The 21,019-nt window shown below is 36.1% G+C and overlaps 2 protein-coding genes across 16 annotated transcripts in view; one reads left to right on the top strand and one right to left on the bottom strand.

The window, feature by feature from the left end:
• The window catches only part of FBXL13 (F-box and leucine rich repeat protein 13), a 309,023-nt gene that overhangs the window by 227,739 nt on the left and 60,265 nt on the right, over window positions 1-21,019 (top strand). For 14 of the 15 annotated variants that reach the window (XR_013173955.1, XM_077155879.1, XM_077155911.1 and 11 more), the window contains 2 exons: window positions 3,748-3,867; window positions 4,622-4,748. Coding sequence is in view for 13 of the 15 variants with exons in the window: in XM_077155879.1 (XP_077011994.1) it covers window positions 3,748-3,867; window positions 4,622-4,748 (247 nt within the window). In the remaining 2 variants the exon portion in view is untranslated. Of the gene's footprint in view, window positions 1-3,747; window positions 3,868-4,621; window positions 4,749-14,348; window positions 14,392-21,019 lie in introns of all 15 variants that reach the window. The other variant, XR_013174037.1, reaches the window with a different exon arrangement.
• The window catches only part of FAM185A (family with sequence similarity 185 member A), a 180,376-nt gene continuing 161,066 nt past the window's right edge, over window positions 1,710-21,019 (bottom strand). Inside the window, exon 10 of the transcript XR_013174062.1 lies at window positions 1,710-15,636. The gene's annotated coding sequence lies outside the window, so the exon portion shown is untranslated. The remainder of the gene's footprint in view (window positions 15,637-21,019) is intronic.

The following is a 21,019-nucleotide window of genomic DNA, read 5'->3' as shown; positions in this document are numbered from 1 at the left end:
CAAAATAACAGAACTAAAAGGATAAATGGACACACTCATAATCATATTGAGAGATTTCAGTGCTTTTCTCTTAGTTGTTGCTCTGTCAAGCAGACAAAAAATATTAGTAAAGATGTAGTAGCCTTGAAAAAATATTTATCAGGCCTGATTTATAATAGACAAAATAAAGCCCTACAACCAACAATTTGAGAATATGTTTTTCTCCAACACCCATGAACCATTTATACAATGAACCTGTATGAAATTTTACAGCAAGTTCCAACAAATTTCAAAATTTTGGTATCAACAAACTATATTCACTAACTACAATGCAATTAAGAATATTCAGTAACAAAAAAATACACATATGAAATGAAACTAAAATTCTCAGGGCATTAGAGTCACTTAAATAGTTGAATAAAACTACAGATTCCCAAACCCCACACTAGGGTTATTGAATCTCAGTCTTTAGGAATAGAACCCCAGCTTGCATATTTTTTAGCTTATTATTTGTTTATTTTTTGCATGGGTAGGCACCGGGAATCAAACCCGGGTCTCTGGCGCAGCAGGTGAGAACTCTGCCACTAAGCCACCATTGCCTGCCTCCAGCTTGCATATTTTTTAAAAAGCTACCTAGATGTTCTTGATGCACATTCAAGTTTGAGACTAACTGCATTAACCAATTAACTATTTCCTGAATAATCTTTTCCTGTTTTGTATCTAATCTTGCACAGTACTTTACAAAAATATATTCTGGGCGGTCCAAGGTGGCTCAGCAGGCAGAGTTCTCACCTGCCATGCGAGAGATCTGGGTTCATTTCCTGGTGCCTGCCCATGTAAAAAAAATAAATAAAATATAAATTATATATATATATATAGGTATATATATATTCTATCTCATAGAACTCTTGTGGGGATCAAATAAGTTATTACTATAATGTGATTAGAATACTGTGTGGGACATAATAAGCACTCAATAAATGCAAGTCGATTATTATTATTGCTTTATAACATGCTTTAATATTTAACAGAATGAAACTACTTTTTAGTCTTCTAAGCTAATTAGCTATTCTTGCCAGTTCCAGATCAACTTTAGAAATTATTTTGTCATAGTCTGGATTAAATCTTATTGAAAAATTAATTGAAATTGTGTGAAATATATAATTAATTTTGTAAAAAATATAGTTTTATAATACTTATGTGTTCTTTCTTTGATCCAAGAATTACTTATTAAAGGTGTATTGAAATTTCCAAGTAGTTTTTAATTATCATTTTTAAATTAATTTTAATTTTTATTACATTATGGCACAAGAATGCGGACTATACAATTTCAGGTTTTTGGAATTGAGAGTTTCTTATTTAGGGTAGGACATGGTGGGGAAGGCAGTGTTTGTATTATTTAGCATGTTGAGTATCATTAAATATTCCACAGAACTTAAATTATATTAATTACACTATTCAAATTTTTACATCCCTTTTTTATTTGTTAAAAGCTGAGCCTTCTACAAATTGTGTTTTTATTACTTTCATTTTGAATTTATAAATATCTTCATTTTATTTTGTATTTATACTGCATTATATGATGCATAAAAATTCATGACTAAAATTACAAAAAATAATTTGCCCTTTGATTTTATACATATATTTATATATGTATCTATCTAATTGTAATTTATATTTTTATTATTGTTTATATTATGATATGCTATGTTATACATATGTCTGTTATTTTTGTTGCACAGGACAAATCTAAGGCCAGCATGATTTTATATAGATAAATTTTTTAATAGCTACATAATTACATCATATACCATTTCAAGGGAGGAAAGAATATGATCCCAAGTGTCTATCCCCAATCAAATCATCTTCTTTGGAGGTGATCTTAATCAATATAAAATTACCCTGTTCATCTTATTTAATATTTTTACTAGCATAGTATTTTGACTAAATATAAAATTGCTATCCAAGTATTAATTTTGTTTGCCTAATTCATCTTTGAAATTTATTTTAATATTTTTTGTCATTTTGTTTTAAATGTTACTTTTTTAGACTACATATAGTTTAGTTTTTTTCTAATTAAACCAATTTGAAAGCTCTGCCTTTTAATAGGAATATGTTAAAGTATTTATATTTATCATTATTATAACACTGATATATTTGGTGTTCTTTTGCTTCTTTGTGTTTATTATTTGGACTTATTTTTGCTTTCTCATTTTTATTGGTTTTATCTTTTTAAATGTATGGATTATGATTCGTTATTCAAAAAGCTTTAAGCTTTCTTTCATATATCTCTCTGTGACTTTGTTTTTGTTTGTTCTTGTATCTTTCTCAAGAACCCCCTCTATTCAAAGGTTGAATCTTAGCTTTCTGTCGCTCTTATTTTTAATTATCTATACTTTTCTTCTGCATTCCAAAGGGACTTCTCAAGTATGCCCTCTACTTACTAATTTGATTTTCTAAAGGGTCAATTTTTATTTTGATGGCTTAGGTTAGGGTATTATACTTCTCATTAAAGATTTAGTTTTTTTGCCATTTGCTCTTTTTCTTTTCTTTTTAAATATCTTTATTTTCTTTTAATCTCATTTCAAACTCCTCATTTATTAATGATGAATATTGACATTAGTAGCTAATTAGTACCAATCACTGCGCTTCAGTGATATTAGCAGGACCTGTAACTTTATTACCAAAAGGAATCACAGATATTTTCATTTTACATTATTGATATTTTCTTACTTGGCCACCTTTTCATCTCAGAATGCATCTCAGACTATATTTTTATTTTATCCAGAGTTCTTCTTAATTTCTCTTCCTCCACACTGTATAAAATGTTCAGTGTTCTTTTTTAACCATTTCCAGGAGTATACTTTCTCAGTCTCAGGTTTTGTTTTGCTTTCCTGATGTTGAAAATGTTTCTCAATGAATAATTCAGCCCTACCTCCCTCCACCTGGATTTAACTCCCACCAGATGCTCCACAGTCCCTGTCTCATACAGTAGAAGGAAGGTGGGTTGATGGACACAACATGTACCCACCTGCTATGGCCCATTCAATTGAAATCAGATCTGCTCAGTTTCTTGCAAATCTGCCCAGGTGGAGGGCATACAAAATGCCAGTTTTTAACAAGAACTGCTCCCTGGACTCTTCCTAGCCACACCACATGTAAGGTTGTTGTGTGTGATATCTGCCTCTCTCATGATGCAGTGTGCAATCTCTCCTGTCCTGCTTTACCTCCTGAAGTGCTCATTAGAAGGAACTGGTGGCCTCCATATTTTCCCTCATTCAGAAGGAAAGGTAAGGCTACCTGTTTGATTCCAATCCAGCTTCACTGGCCTTATATATAGTGGAAATTCCACTATGTATATTTCCTTCAAAATTCAAAATTCTGAGAGTAGTTTGTTAATCTTAGTTCTACCTCTCAAAGTTCTGGTATTGCAGGAGACTGCATCTGGAACTATTAATCTGATCTCGTTTTAATCCAAGAGAAAGAAATCTCATGTGCCATCTCTCACTAGTAATCATGCCACCTAATTAACTGAATAAATTAAAAGGAATTAACATTTTTATTAATATCTCTGCCATTACTACCATTTCTATTTTTTCTATTACATTAAAAGCTAAATAATCAAATTTGATTTTAAAACATTGACGGAATACCAGTGTTTAGATATTTCTTTGCTAATTTGAAATGTATGGGGTATAATAACTATTCTTTTAATAATATTCTATGTATTTATGTTTAAAATCACATTTGTGTTACTCGTACTTACAGAATTGGTGATATGGGACTAAGGCAATTTCTTGATGGTCCTGTGAGCAGCAAGATAAGAGAGCTAAATTTAAGTAACTGTATCCACCTGGGTGATGCTTCTGTCGTGAAACTATCAGAGAGGTATGATAAAACAGTAATATTTTATGTCCTATGATTAGTAGTTGATGTTTGCTAATAGGAGAGATCAATAAACACCTAAAAGCGAGAATTCAAACCAACTGGGGAACATCAGGGATTCCCAGAAGCTGATCCAATACTGTGTGAAAATCAAATAAAAGGCATAGAAGTCAGATTGAATTAACTTTTTGATTGTATCTGAAATGTTTCTTAATTTCACCTAAGAGAAAGTGTGAGGTGAAATCATTCATGAAGTCATATGGGTGACTTCTACTTTTTGAGGAAAATCATCTCTCTGTAAACCCCTACTCCAATATTTCCCAAGGAGGATTCTGACTCAAGGGTTTATTCTTCATCCCCCTTACTCAGTAGAGGTCTTGTTTTCACTAAGTGTCAAGCATTCTTTAGCAAACTTGTAAGGGGTAAGTGAGAAACTCAACTTGACACTTTTAGTGGTCATTCATCATGGCACTTACTTGATTGGTTTTTGTGTTGCATGTGATTTTTTTAACTTAAAAATTACAATTGCAATATCAAATTAAATCAGAAATAAATCTTACATAATAATCTCCTTCCCCTCACCCAATTTTGTAACTGCAAATTGTTTTCCAAGTTTAAGCTCACTTTTATGTCAAGAAAAAGAAAATCCTTGCTTTTTGATATTATTTGTTTTCCCAAGCTAATTTGTATTTGCAGAAATTGTTACTAAAAATGTGATCAAAAGCTGAAATTAATTCTTCATACTGCTTTCTTTCAGGTGTCCTAATTTAAACTACTTGAATTTACGAAATTGTGAACATTTAACTGATTTAGGAATTGAGCATATTATAAACATCTTTTCCTTGGTGTCATTAGATCTCTCTGGAACAGGCATCGGTAACGAGGTAAAAATAAATACAAAACAGTTTAGTGACTTTTTCTATCATATAATCATTTATTGTTTTCTATCATATATTTGCCATTTTGTAAACAATGAAGAGAACAACAAACATTCTTATTTCTTAAATTATTATAAAGGCAAATTTAGGAATATTGCTTCTAGAATAGTGATATGAGGTTATTTACAAATCACAATTTTATTGCTCTGTTTAAAATATATCAAAATATAATATCGTGAGGAGAGTCCTGACAGATTGAAGAGTTATATACTAAAATTTGTTTCATTATAGAAGATTGCTCATTGAAGAGATAATATATTTTAGATGCTTAAGTATGCTTTTCTTTTGGACTGCATATTCGGTAAGACTATCTGAGGTGCCTTGAGGCTTAAGATAAGGAATGGACTGGATGCTTTTGAAAATCAGTGCACTAGAAAGGATATAGGAAGACAACAGAGAGATGAGGATCCTCTGGAAAGAGACTTTCTGAACGTTAGAGATGTTGATTTGGAAATGCCTTGACTAATTTTATTCTCTTTTTTTACTTTGATTTACTTTCCTTCCCTTCTCTCCCTTTTTGTTCCTGTTTCCCATCTCAAGCTACATTTAATGATTTGCTTTACCTGTAATATTCCATGCCTCTATAGATTGGATAATAATTTCCATCCCTCTCCTGGATCTGCTTGCTAAATCCCTGTTCATTGCTCAAGGCTCACATCAAATAGCACGTGTCTGTGAAGTCTTCACTGAGAAGCCCTAACTTGCAGGCAAGTGTTGGAATATCTCCAACCCCTGTGCATCCTTTAACATAATCTGTTTTCTTACTACATTACAATCATCTGTATTATGTATCCACCTGTCTCCAACCATTCAGTGGTGTGGTTGTTCATCAGTCTTGGTTCTTTCCTTACTTTAATTATAAGTGAACTTAGAATTCAGCCTCCATTCTGCTAGACTGTTCCTCCCTCCTCCTTTGGAATGTCATTTAAATGTGGTATGAGAGTGCAGGTGGGAGGCAGTTACATGGTGGGGGTCAGAATCTGGTCCTTTTACAGTTGTCTTCTGTCTAAGATGGAGTTCACAGAGATGTCTGGGGTCCCATCTGTCTGTGGTTTCTACTCAGGTAGGTCTCTAAAGTGTCTTCTTTGTCCCAACTCCAAGGCCCCTTTGTCTTCAAGGTCCCTTGTCATGTCTGCCTTGCTTTGGGCCCCCCTGGGCATGCTGGGGCATGGGGACTCTGGGAGGTTGTCTTAGGTCCATAGTCCTAAACATCCCATATATGCATTTCTTTGCCCCCACATCATATGTTTGACTTCAGACCTATGCCTCACCCTTCCCCTGTTCTGCTACAAAGTAGCTGATCCCTGCAGGTTTCACTTGTCATGTCAGCTAGATTCCAGTTGGTTTGGGCCCTTGTAAGGTATTATAGTTTGCTAAGCTGCTGAAAGCAGATATAATGATATAGGTTAGCTTAAAAATGGGAATTTGTTAGCTTACAATTTTGAGGCTGAGAAAAATGTCCAAATCAAGGCAATGATTTCTTTCTGAAGACTGGCTGGTGGTGATCCTGGACTGCTCTGCCACGTGGCAAGGCACATGGCAGCATCTGCTGCTCTCTGTCTTTTTTCCAGGTTTTGTTGCTTTCAGCTTTTGCTCCTTTGGCTTTCTTTTTCTCTCTCTGTATTCATTTTGTTTATAAAAGACTTCAGTAAGAGAATTAAGGCCCATCCTGAATGATGTGGGTCAAACCTTAACTGAAGTGGCCTTGTCCAAAAATTATACTTACAATTTAATCCACAGGAATGGATTAAATTTAAGAGCATGCCTTTCTGGGACACATACAGCTTCAAACCACCACATTAAGCATTTGTGAGAGATTGAAGAGTCAGAAGAGAGAAGCCAGGGCTTCTCTCCACCTTTGTTTGCATCATCAGCAGCAGCTGCAATTCCTCTGTGTTCTACTTCCTCTGAACAGAACTGCTGTGGTTCCTCTGAACAGCTTCCCACATGACCTTGGACCCTAGATTTCTATGATACTACCTCTTTCCTTTGTCCTTCCAGTATAGGAATAATAGTGGCTTCCTGCAGCTACTAATCTCTAGATGATGTCATTATTCCATTTGGGGTCTCAGTTTCTCTGTCACCTATGTAATCAATTCCCTGTTACAATTAAAAGTCCTCAGTTTTAAATGACCAGAGTCATTTCTGTTTTCCTCATTGGATCTTAACTGATATATTGATGAACATAGGAAATCTCTGATGTCTTCTTGCTTTCCTCAACCCTATCAGGGAAAGGTAGAATGGGTTCCCATTTATTTTGAGGTCCTCAAACCTATCTGAAGGTTCCAACTTTCCCCAGCTGGGTACAGTCCAGAGATCTGGATCAGGGTCCCATGTGGGGGATCCCCCAGCAACTCATTCTTTGCTTCACTCTGGCTCTTTCTTTCTCTTATTTTTTTCTCCCCTCCCTTCCTTTCATTTCCTCCTTTCCCTCTTCTCCCCTCTCCCCTCTTCTTTCCTCTTCTCTCTTTGGTCCTCTCCTCTTTTCTTTGCATAGACTCTATCAAGTATGGAGGTGAAAAAATGTTCCATCTAAGTCCATGGTTTTTCATAATGTTATGCCTAGGTCTTTCCAAGTTTAGGCCTTTGGAGCTTGGAGGCCTGGGATTTTTTTTTTCTCCTGTGTTCTGTAAAAACCATTACCTGAAATATACAAGTAGAATGTCCAGCTATTGTCATAAAGACCACAGGGCAATGCAAAGTACATTATAAAATACATCAAAATATAGTTCTGCCACAGCACTTATCACAAGCCTGATGTGCCCAGTGAATATTTGTTGAATGGAATGAAGCTAAATGCTCTATTCTAGTTTTTACCATTACATGAAAATTCAGTTTTTATTTTCAAAGACCATATATTAAAATTTAAGGTATGGAGGGCAAGTTAGAAACTTGTCCACACTCCATTCGCTGTTTTTTCACTTCTTATAAAAAATATACATGATCTGAGACAACTGTAATTGGAAATCTAAGAATGTTAGTTGTTTCTGCTAAAGACCAAAGTATAAGTCTTTTGAAAAGTTGTTGTTTTTTCTTCCAAGTCAGTTAAACTATGATCTAAAAACCAAATGTTGACAATTACAGCTCTAAACAGCTGTGAAATCAAACAGTCAAATTAAGATGAGTCAGCCCAGATGTCAAACTTGGGCAGTTAAATACCTGCCTGGATTGTAGGTCTAATGAAGTGCAAATTTGACTGCAGACTTAACATTTGAGATTTTAAATATCAGAATGCTACAGATTTTCATCAAAAGTCAAATGTGACCACTTGTGCCTTCTGAAAAAATGTTTCTTAATAATGTTCCCTTTTAATTTTTTACAATGAGAACTATTCAGTTAGAATCATGCTCCTCATTCAGTTAACAAATATTTATTCTGACCACATTGTGCTTAGTGCTGGGGATGCTAGAATGAACAAAACAGACATGGTCATTCTTCCTATCTCTCAAAATGTAATGGAAAGATAGGCATGGAGCAAAGAGAAAGAAATCTTCTCAGAAAGCCAAGGAATATCTTTTTTTTCAGGAGAAGCAGAAGAGTGTGCAGGGAGCCAAAGAAATATTCTGCACAAAAGTTGTGGAGACTTAAAAGTATGGTGGTGTCAAGGAAATTTGAGCATTTGGAATATGGCTTGATGGAGAGTGGTGAGAGATGTTTGAGACGTATGCAGGGGTCAGGCTGGGAGGGACCCAAAAGTCATATTAAGGAATTTGGCCTTGGTCCTTTTAGCAAGGGAGGACATTCAGTACTGTGAATTAGTAGTATGATCAGATGTACAGTTTTAAAATATCATTCTATCTGCTGGACAAATGTGGGAATAATAGATGCACTAATGACAGTTTATAAAGCAGTAATCCAGGTGAAAAATTACAAGGCTCTGTATTAGGGCTAGGGACAATGACATGAGAGCAGGGATAGAGCAAATTCAGCAGATTTGAGAGGCATTTAGGAGGATGAGTCAACAGGAGGTAGATATAGACTAAGTGTGGGAATAAGGGAGAGAGAGAGAGAATCAAGGATGATGTGCAGAGTTTTGGTTTGAGCATCTGATTAATGGTGATGGCATTTACTGAGCCCAGGAATGGGAGAAGTAGGTCTACTGAAAGAAGGGCATATTTAGTTTCAGAAATCTGTAAGACAGTTTTTATAGAGATGTAGAGGAGCTCAGGAAATAAGCAGGAAAATAACTGAAATTTACTGTTCAGAGTGGAAGAGGTCTTTAGGGTTGCAGGTATGAAGAGGCATGGAGTTCTGAAAATCATGGAAACTCATGAAGAAGTTAATCAGCAAAGGCAAAAATCCAGATATTTAGAAATCTAGAGAGATGTTTAAAGAGCTTATTTAAGTGGGGAATCAAAGAGGAAAACACAGATATTTCAAACTTTTTATGTTTCTTTTTGTAATAATTTTATTGTCTTAAGTCATTCCTTTTGTAGAGAACAGTGACTAATTTATTGTATCATCCATGAATAAAAATTGTTTAGGAAATTCTCTAATAAGCATATTTTAGGGAAAGAGGAAAAATGTCACTTTGCCTCCTCTAAAATATAAAAAGAACAGAGTTTTTAAGTGAGGGAAAGTGCTTACCAATGTGATGGTATCAAAGTACCTTTAAAAATCTTTAATCTTCTACAGATTTCTTTAACATCTAGTTAAAGGGGATGTTATACATTCCCTTCCTACCTCAGAAGATTATTTGAATATGAGGTTTTATCTCCATGAACATGGGATGTGTTCTGCTAGTTAAGAGAAGTATCATTTGCTAATGACCACAGGATACAGACTTAAGTCAGTTCAATCTGTTGCTTAAGTTGCTTTAGTCACCAAAGGAAAAATGAGTCAGAACAGTGTTTCAGACAGTGCATTTAGACAGTGGTTTAAGAAGATTCCTTCATTTGCCTGATTTTCAAAATTTTTCATTTCAAGTTATAGATTGTGAGTACCAATTATGTAGTAGTTCCTGGAATACCCTCATTTGAATGGGAGATCCATGAGAATTGAGATTTTGTTTTGTTCACTGCTGTTTCTCCAATACCCTGGGTGGTAGTAGGCACTTGATAAATACTCATGAATGCAAAAAATAAATGCTGGATTGTAGGGTTACCAAATGTGAATAAAACCTGTTCCCTACAGTTCAATTTGGAAAGGTGGTTGTGGGTAATTTCATTGTGATATGGCAGGAATAGTGATAGAGATAAGCAGAGAGAAGGCACTCCTAACTCAGCCTGCCCAATACAGAAAGCATACAAATCAACCTTTATGAAGCTCAGTACTGCTAGAATACCCAAGTTATATATATGCTATAAATATTCTATGTATGCTGGTTTGAAAGGATGTTTGTACCCTAGAAAAGCCATGTTTTAATCAAAATCCCATTTCATAGAGGCAGAATAAACCCTATTCAATACTGTATGTAATTAGATCATCTCCCTGGAGGGTCTTGATTAGTTTCTGAAGTCCTATAAAAGAGGAAACATTTTGGAGAATGCGAGATTCGGAGAGAGCAAAGAATGCTGTAGCACCACAAAGCAGAGTCCACCAGCCAGTGACCTTTGGAGATGAAGAAGGAAAATGCCTCCCAGGGAGCTTCATGAAACAGGAAGCCAGGGGAGAAAGTTAGCAGATGACACTGTGTTCACCATGTGCCTTTCCAGCCGAGAGAGAAACCCTGTGTTCACCATGTGCCTTCTCATTTGAGAGAGAGAGACCCTGAACTTTATCGGCCTTCTTGAACCAAGGTTATCTTCCCCTGGAAGCCTTTGATGGGACTTTTCTATGGATTTGCTTTAATTGGGACGTTTTCTCGGCCTTAGAACTGTCAACTAGCAACTTCTTAAATTACCCTTTTTAAAAGCCATTCCATTTCTGGTGTATTGCATTCTGGCAGCTAGCAAACTAGAACACTATGTAAGGACATATAATGAAAAGAAGATGTCTCTAGGGATTTTCATGCTTTGCCAAGGAGTTTGGGCTTGAACCAAAGGATGATAAAGCAGAATTTAGTAAGGGAATCACAGTGACAGTTAACTTTCCATTTTAGATTATATGGATAATTCCTGGGGGATAGATAGAGGGGAGAAAGACTAGAGGCAAGAGACCAGTAGGATGTATTTTAAGCAATTACAGAAAGATATGATGAGTTCTTGAACTAGATCAGAGGCCAGGGTTAGCATGGAAAAGATATTTAGGAGTTAAAACTAAAAGAACTTGGTGTTTGTTTGGTTGTGGCAGTTGAGGACCTGGGTGTTAAGTCAAGAATGATTCCTAAAAAATATCCCACAGCAGCCGACCCATCTGGAACCAAATGACTGCCACCTGAGCAAATCATCTATGAAGAAGGGTAAAACCAACAGACCCACCCAAATGCACTATTTCACCAGGTACAGCCCAAACAAGGAAGGGGGAGGGAGAGTAGGTAAAGCTAATCTATCAAAGCAAATGGCCCCATATTGCCTATTGCCTTTCTCCTTCCTCACCTCTGTCTTTGTGAGAGTGCCCATACGTCCTCTTACACATATATATTTTTTTCACATGGGCAGGCACCGGGAAATGAACCCAGGTCTCCGGCATGACAAGCAGGAACTCTGCCACTGAGCCACCATGGCCCGCCCTCTTACATGTATTCTTAATAATTTTCTGCCTGTTTACACACACTTACACAAAAGAAGTGATTATAAGAAATGTAACCGGTTTTGAGGGAAAGATGATTGATTTGTTTTATTACTCTAAGACAGAGTCTGTGGGACATTCAGGTCAAAGATTTGGGAGATAGATCATGACTTGGATACAGATATGGGCATCCTTTGCATGGAGGTGTGGCTGGCTGAGATGCTCAGGATGAATGTCTGGAGTGAGAAGAAATGTACACTCAGGAAGAATACAGCAGAACACCAATATTTAAGGAGCAGGACGAAGATGATGAATACATGAAGAAGAGTAAAGAAAGATGTTCAAAAAGGTTGTAAGAGAACCAGGTGAACTGTGGATGGAGTAGGGAGAGAAGAACTAAATGTCTCATAAAACAGAGGGCCATTGAATCAAGGAAAGACTAAAACTTGAAAGGACATTTGCCATTAATTAAACAGACCCCTGCCTACCTCTCGAATGTCATCTCATGTCCTTTCCCCCCTTCAGCCCCACTGTCTTCTTTAGCTCCTCAAATAAGCCAAAGTCTTCCCTATATACAAGGTGTTTCTACACATTGTAGTTTCTTCCTGAGATGTTCTTTCTTCCTTTTTTTATGTTACTGGGTAAGTAGAGAATAAGCAAGTAATCACTGGTGATAATGACAGAAGTCTTGACATAAACTAATAGTATCGTTTAACATTTCAACATAATTTTATCTATAGTAAGCACTGCGATGCTGTCCATTATTATCAGAAAATCATACTTCCAAATCTAGAACATTTTGAGGCAATAGCAATGGTTTTTTTTATTGATGCATTCTTTCTTTAAGAAAGCATAAAACACATGGTGACATAAATGTCTCTAGATATTTTCTAAATAAGTCAGCTTTGATTAATTCCTAATGTACTATATATTATCTCTGCCACATTAAGCATAGCTTCTTAGAGGGATACTATCTATCTAGATGGCTTCACAGTACTAGTAGCTTTTAAATTATTGGTAGCACACAAGTTCATTTCAAATTGAATTGGAAAAATTCAATTGATTGAATAGTGGCATGTGCTTTCTATGTTAATTTTAATTGTGTGTGCTATAGCATCATCTAGTTTCAGATATTTTTCAACTGAAAAAGCACAGTCTTTCTATGACTAAATAATATACTAAAACAGAAAGAAACCTACTTGAGAACTCTAACAATCATCGGTATAGTCTAAATCTGTCATATATCTGCCCCCTGCGTTCTCTCCATCCCCACTGCCACTGCCGTAGTTCAAGCTCTAGTATCTCCTTATTGACCTCTCCTGTCATAACTATCAGTGTCCTTTAATATTTTCTCCACTTTGCAGCAATGAAATCTTTCAAACATGCAAATCTGAGCCTATCACTCCCTTGCTGAGAGTTCTTCATGGTCTCCCCGTTGCTAACAGGATAAAGTCTAAACAGTCTCCTATCATGAATAGCGGTCTTTCTGAGGTGGTCCTGCCCACTTCTGTAGCCTCATTTCCAGCTGACTGTTTCATCTTTGGCTCCAGGGACATAGAACTGATCTTCTTATAGATTCTTAAACATGTCCTTCTCTCCCTATCTTACCCTGTCTCCAAGTTTTTTGCTCTTTCTGAAATACCCTCCCCTTTTCTTGTCCATGTAGTAAATCTTTACTTATCCCTCAAGTCTCAGCCTTGTGATGCTCTCTGGAATTCCCATGAAGGCTTAGCATCTCCTTCTCTGTGTTTCTACTATACTTTATGTAAGCCTTCACTAAAGCAATCACCCAATTATATTTTAATATACGTTCCATGCCTGTCTCTCCATACAATGTAAGTTTCTTGAGGGCAGAGGCTGCATCTTCAGTGCTTAGCATAATGTCCTCTTCCTAGGAGACAGGCTAAATGTTTGATCAATGAGTGAGTCAGTAAGTGAAGAATCTGATACCATTTTCCTCACAATCAAACACTTAAGGCTTCTTTAAATTGCACATTTTCTTGGCTGTGCTCTGAGCAGCAGTGGAAGTGCTTATAGCTGCGTGTCTTAATCTAATGATTCACTTTCAGTAGACCACCCATCTGCATGGAACACACAATGAAATAAGGCCTGAGGTTCAGTGAAGCAAAATCTCTAAGGTAGGAAATCACTTGGGATTCCAGAAATAGGAAGAATTTGAGTTAAAATGAAGCAGGGTAATTCAGAGACAGATGTATTTCCCTTATATTTTCACAAAGCACTCAATAAGATGTCTGCCCCTGTAGTTTTTAATGTGGAGCTGGACCTCTCTTTAGTCTTCTCCAGGCTTCTCTTCCTACCCAGCGGGTCCCATCACTAGTTATAGTGGGTTTTCCTTTCAGAGATTACAATTAATTGTCTCCTGTTTCCAGCAAAGTGCCTACTAAAAATAGTACAAAGGAAAGTGACAAGCTTGAGCCCATTGTCTCCTTCTAGGAGAACCTTTGGTGACATAAGCCTTATCTCAACCTCCATCAGGGAGGAAGCAACCAGTGTCAAGGAACCTTACTCAATTTCCTTTGCCTCCCAGCCCCAATCCCCACACACCCTGTGTTGAATAAACATACAGAGAAACTATTTCCATGTGTTGACCAAAGCCTGCTTTCCCTTAGACTTATAGGTGAGTAACTTCGGTTGAAGAGGTTGATACATTTTTTTAAAAGAAAAATGATTACAAAATTCATACTAATAAGCAAATAGAAATAAACAAATAAATCCAGTCCCTGGATAAAAAGGAGCATCAGACATAAAGTTTTCACAATCACACAGTCACACTGTAAAAGTTGTTTTTGTTTGTATGTGGTATGGTGGGGGTCATATTTCATTCTTTTCCCATGTGAGTTTCCTGTTATTGCAGCACTATTTGCTGAATTTTTGTTGTATTTTTGCTTTTTACTTTGTTTGCTTGTTTGTTTTTAGAAGTGTATGGGCCGGAATCGAACCTGGGTCTCCCGCATGGCAGGTGAGAATTCTACCACTGAGCTCCCTTGCACCCACTGTAAAAATTATATCATTATGCAATCATCTTCAAGTGTATTCTGCCTTTTAAAACAAAGTGTGATATTCTATATTCTTTATAACCATCACTTTTTACGATTGCAGAATATTCCATGTGTACTATAATTTACTCAACTTTTCGCCTATTGCGAAATTTCCTTCATTCATTTTTTTCTTCATCCTTTTCCTCTTTCGTTTGATAATAATCTAGTTTGTTATTATTACACTATGTTAAAAGCATTATTGTAGGCTTTAAGGGAACATACAGGAATAACAAAAGGGGCCTGCTGTTAGGTTTTTACAGTCCTATCTTTTTTTCCTCAAAATTTCCTTATTGTGAACAGGATATTTTGTTGTTGTTGGCCAATTGCTTTCCCAATGAGTTGCAGCAAGTTTTATTGCCATCAGCAATAAAGTGAGTGTGGCAGTCTTACATTTATTCATCAATATTGACTTTTGTAATTTCAACAATGAAGAGAAGTAAAAGTTTATTGCTATTTGAATTTTCATTTTAAAAAATTTCACATAAGATTAATAATTTTTCTTTACTTGCTTACCACTGTATTTCCTCTCATATGAGTTTTCTGTTCATATCTTTATATCTATTGGGATCTCAATTCTCCTATTAATTTGCATGAGTTCCTTATAATAATGTAGTTAGTAACCCTTTGTCATATTTGTGGCAAATATTATATTCAGGGATTTAAAGAGATTAGACAATATTTTAAATTCTTTTCTCTATCTCATCTCACAATTGTGGATGAGAGATTTGTTTTAGTATTTTTATCTTGAAAGCCCATAGGCTTCTGCTCATGAAGACTATTCAAGAAAATGTGTTAAAATTGGACAAACTATGCAGTCTTATGTAATTTTATGTAGAGGTTTTCCAAGAGACTGCTTTTTCAATCACATTCAGGATAGATTACAAAGTTTATTGATGTTTATTTGCTGTCTTGGTGTGTCTGTACTAAAGTGTTGACAGTTTCCAAGCTGAAACATACTGTTAACAGAGATGATTTATAGCAATGTGGCTGTCAGATAGATTACATTTTATTCTAGTGTTCATATTCCATAATGCTTAGGTCATCTTTCCAGACTTTTTCGAAAAGCACAGTGTCTCAGAAGAAAAGCCACAAGCAAGTTTTAAATAATAAATCTTACTTTCAGAATGTTAAGCTGTTAGCAATGTTTCATCCATTTTGTTTTCTTACTAAAAAAAAAACAAAACATGGTTTGTTTTTAAATTATGGGATCAAATGCTTAGTTTTATAATGGAGCAAGGTATTGATGTTTTTGTATTCCTCAATGTGTCTTTTTTTACCAACAAATAACATAATCACACAAGTCAAAATAATAATTCTATTTTGTAAGTGCCCCCAATAGGATTGGGAAAATGACAGGATTATTAATAGTTATGCAAAAAATTAATTGGAACAGCTAGTTAGTGTAAATAATAATTTTATTTTATTCAATTCACCTAAAAAATTCATCAGAATTAAAGGGAAAAGGTAATAGGAAAAATGGTTTAAATGAATACCAGCTAATAAATGTAGAAGGAAGAATAGAATTGAAAAAAATCATGGTTTTCAACACCCAATGTAATAATTGATTTAGTTAAAGATCGACAATGGATGCTAAAACCACTGACTGAGAGGTTTTTTTTTGGGAAACAGTGTATTCATGAGACTCAGACCACAGATGACTTATTAATCAAAAAGAAAATATACACTTCCGGAGAAGATGGCGGCTTAGTAAGACGCGCGGGTCTTAGTTCCTCCTCCAGAAAAGCAACTAAAGAAACAGAAACAATACAAAACAGCTCCCGGAGTCACGACAGAGACCAAAAAAGACAGCGTACCCCATTCTGGAACGGCTGAACGGGTAGGGAGAATCCACTGCTGTGAGATACCCGAGGGGTGCACGTTTTCCCGGCTGGGGTGGCTGGCGTCTGGGGTCCCCTCCACGCACGTGGCTCCCCGGTCTGACTGGGAACATTGGATAGCGGGGCCCTCCCGTCACGCTTGGCGTCTCGGGCCAGCTGGGCAATTTGGACCGGCACTCCCCCAAGCCACGGCCAGCGACCCCCGCCTCCACGCGCGGTTTCCCGGGCCGACTGCCCCGCAGACAAACGACCGCCACGAGCGCCACCTACTGGGCAGGAAAAGAAAAACAGAGCCCAGAGATTCCACAGAAAAACCTTTCAACCAGCTGGGTCCCACACCCAGGGAGATCTGATCAAATGCCCAGACACCAGCAGAAAATAATGGATGACGCTCGGAAAATTGAAGATATGGCCCAATCAAAGGAACAAACCAATAGTTCAAATGAGATACAGGAGCTGAGACAACTAATGCTGAATATACGAACAGAAATGGAAAAACTCTTCAAAAACCAAATCAATAAATTGAGGGAGGACATGAAGAAGATATGGGCTGAACAAAAAGAAGAAATAGAAAATCTGAAAAAACAAATCACAGAACTTGTGGGAGTGAAGGACAAAGAAGAAAAAATGGAAAAAACAGTGGATACCTACAATGGTAGATCTAAAGAGACAGAAGCTACAATTAGTGAACTGGAGGATGGAACAACTGAATTCCAAAAAGAAACAGAAACTATAGGGAAAAGAATGGAAAAACTTGAGCAGGGAATCAGGGAACTGAATGACAATATGAAGCGCACAAATATACGTGTTGTGGGTGTCCCAGAAGGAGAAGAGAAGGGAAAAGGAGGAGAAAAACTAATGGAAGAAATTATCACTGAAAATTTCCCAACTCTTATGAAAGACCTAAATTTACAGATCCAAGAAGTGCAGCGCACCCCAAAGAGAATAGACCCAAATAGGCGTTCTCCAAGACATTTACTAGTTAGAATGTCAGAGGTCAAAGAGAAAGAGAGGATCTTGAAAGCAGCAAGAGAAAAACAATCTGTCACATACAAGGGAAACCCAATAAGACTATGTGTAGATTTCTCAGCAGAAACCATGGAAGCTAGAAGACAGTGGGATGATATATTTAAATCACTAAAAGAGAAAAACTGCCAACCAAGACTCCTATATCCAGCAAAATTGTCCTTCAAAAATGAAGGAGAAATTAAAACATTTATAGACAAAAAGTCACTGAGAGAATTTGTGACCAAGAGACCAGCTCTGCAAGAAATACTAAAGGGAGCACTAGAGTCAGATACGAAAAGACAGAAGAGAGAGGTATGGAGTAAAGTGTAGAAAGAAGGAAAATCAGATATGATATATATAATACAAAAGCCAAAATGGTAGAGGAAAATATTATCCAAACAGTAATAACACTAAAAGTTAATGGACTGAATTTCCCAATCAAAAGACATAGAATGGCAGAATGGATTCAGCTTTAAGACAAGATAAACTTATGAACCATGTAATAACATGGATGGACCTAGAGAATATTATGCTGAGTGAATCCAGCCAAAAACTAAAGGACAAATACTGTATGGTCCCACTGATGTGAATGGACATTCGAGAATAAACTTGAAATATGTCATTGGTAACAGAGTTCAGCAGGAGTTAGAAACAGGGTAAGACAATGGGTAATTGAAGCTGAAGGGATACAGACTGTGCAACAGGACTAGGTACAAAAACTCAAAAATGGACAGCACAATAATACCTAATCGTAAAGTAATCATGTTAAAACACTGAATGAAGCTGCATCTGAGCTATAGGTTCTTGTTTTGTTTTGTTTTGTTTTGTTTTGATTTTACTATTATTACTTTTATTTTTTTCTCTATATTAACATTCTATATCTTTTTCGGTTATGTTGCTAGTTCTTCTAAACCAATGCAAATGTACTAAGAAATGATGATCATGCATCTATGTGATGATGTTAAGAATTAATGATTGCATGTGTAGAATGGTATGATCTCTAAATGTTGGGTTAATTTCTTTTTTTCCGTTAATTAAAAAAAAAAAAAAAAGAGAAGGGATAATTGGAGATGAAGGGATACAGACTGTACAATGGGACTGGATATAAAAACTCAGAAATGGACAGCACAATACTACCCAATTGTAATGCAATTATATTAAAACACTGAATGAAGCTGCATGTGAGGTATAGGTTTTTTGTTTTTGTTTTTTTTGTTTTTTTTTCTTTCTATTATTGTTTTAATTCTTATTCTGTTGTCTTTTTATTTCTTTTTCTAAATTGATGCAAATGTACTAAGAAATGATGAATATGCAACTATGTGATGTTATTAAGAATTACTGATTGTACATGTAGATTGGAATGATTTCTAATTGTTTTGTTAATTCTTTTTTTAATTAATAAAAAAAAAAAAAAAAAAAAAGAAAATATATACATTTTCTAATGAAGATCTCTTGTGGGCACCATCTGAAATAAGTGACCCAGTGGTATCACTAGTGGGACAAGCTGATGTTATGTATCTTCTGATGGGACGCAACAGCATCCAGGTGATATTCTTGCAAAAAATATTTACCTAGAATCTAATTATAAGGAACAATCAGAAAAATCCAAAATGTGGGATATTCTCATAATAACTGGCCTGGGCTTCAAAAAAGTCAGTGTCTTGAAAGATAAAATTGTAAGATTGAAAAAAAAGGGAGGCTAAAGAGACAAGGGAACCAAAAGCAATGTGTGAACTCTGACCCAATCCTGGATAAAACAACAACAATTTGGATATTGACTTTATATTAGATGATATTATTTTCTTACATGTCATAATACTATATGATTATAAGGAAACTGTCTTTATTCTTAATGAGATGTATGCAGAATATTTCGCATTATGGCATCTGAAACTTATTTTCAAATGCTTCAGGGAATATACAAAATATATATATGCACATATTAATATATAACTATATATGCATAACTATATATATACATAAATCTATATTTATATATATGTAAAACCATGCATATTCATGTACACAGAAACAAGCAAATGTGGCAAAATGTTTATAATTGTATTTAAGTGAAGGGTGTATTGGTATTCCTTGTACCATTTTTTGAACTTTTCTGCAGATTTGAATATTTTCAAAATAAAAAGTTAGGGGAGGGATATTTTACGTTTCTGTTGGTGATATTCTAAGCTAGGAAAGTGTAACTCAGCCATACAGTAAGTACATACACTCTCCATTCCAACATTTGGTAACTAATTCATTGCCTATGTCTATCTACATCAGCAAAACAATTCCAGATGTAAAATTGGGGTGGAGGAGGAGAGTACAGTTTTCAAGGATTCATCTGCTCCCAAATGTCTTTGTGCACATGTATTTGTTCCTGGCAGTATTTAGTCTTCCCTCTCACTACTCCCAGGACCCTAAACCAAACTCATACTTTCCAGATGAAGTTCATGGTGGTTTCCTTAGCCTGAAACATTGTTTCCATTATTTCACTTGTCAAAATCTTACTCATTCTTTAAGGCTCAATTCAAATATTTCTTCCTCCATGAGTCTTTTCTAGACTGCATCTCTTTGTTCCACCCAACCGGAAGCAATTGCCCCCTGCTCTGTAGTCTCTATACCTCTCTTGAAACACATGCCTCATTCTTTCCTGCTAGATATGATGTCTCCTTTAACTTTGTAACATAAGGTAATGTCCAAATACCTTAGAATAACATACAAAGCTCTCTGCAACTTGATGCCTGCTTCCTTTTGAGCCTTATGTCTTGACATTCCCATCAATGGACCTAATACCAGAACTATAAAATAAGCCAATTTTCCATTGGGGCCTCCCAAGCCCCTCAGACCCAGGTCCCTCAATTTTATGGCTTGTAGAGGGTTACTGTGAATTCCTGGGGCTCATACCTTAGTTGAAGTGACCCTCCTGTACTGCTTGGAATCCAGGCTGCCACAGCAGGTACTTTCCTTTGTGTTTGATCCAATTACAAAATTTAGCCCTTTCTTAAGCTTCTGGAAAATAAAACCAAAAGCTCTTTCCTGTAAAGCATTCATGAGTTTGGCTGGCTTTTGGAGATGAAGGTAGGTTTATATTTAATGAGACCACGACCTCCCTGAAAAGCAAGCATCAACCTGCCCTTTGCCCCATAGAAGCCCAGTTATTCTCCATCTTGCTGGCTCCTCTTTCTTCTCTTTCCACTCTTCCCAGTCACTCCCCAAGACTTTTATCCCAAGCACTTAACAAGGTAATAAAATAACAAAACCCTAGAGTTCTTCCTTAAGAGACTTTTAGGACCAGCAAATTAGATGATCCTTAAAAAACATACTATACATGCATGCCATGCTGGGTAGTTCCCCATACATGCCATACTGTTTCCTACTTTCACGCCTTTGAACATCCTGTTCCTTCTGCCCACAAAGTCTTTACCTCCATAATCTTCTTGGCACCTTCTACTTCCCCCTTTATGACTCTCCTCCATGTAGTCTGTCTTCTCTAACTCACTGTGGCTGGCTCATCTCCTTTCTTTCCTAGCATCACTGTGCAGAGCATTTACCTTTCACTGGACTGTACTGATCCACTGAACACGTCTGTCTTCTATGGCTTGACAGTAAACATGGGATCTTACTGACCTTTAAAGACCCAGTTTTTGTCACAGAGCCTAATCAATATTATGCTAAATAAATATTTATCAAATGAATAATGAAT

Source organism: Tamandua tetradactyla, chromosome 1, assembly GCF_023851605.1.
Source record: "Tamandua tetradactyla isolate mTamTet1 chromosome 1, mTamTet1.pri, whole genome shotgun sequence".
Lineage (NCBI taxonomy): Eukaryota > Metazoa > Chordata > Mammalia > Pilosa > Myrmecophagidae > Tamandua > Tamandua tetradactyla.
The sequence above is the reverse complement of the archived record's forward strand: the minus strand, read 5'-3'. Positions and strand labels throughout refer to the sequence as shown.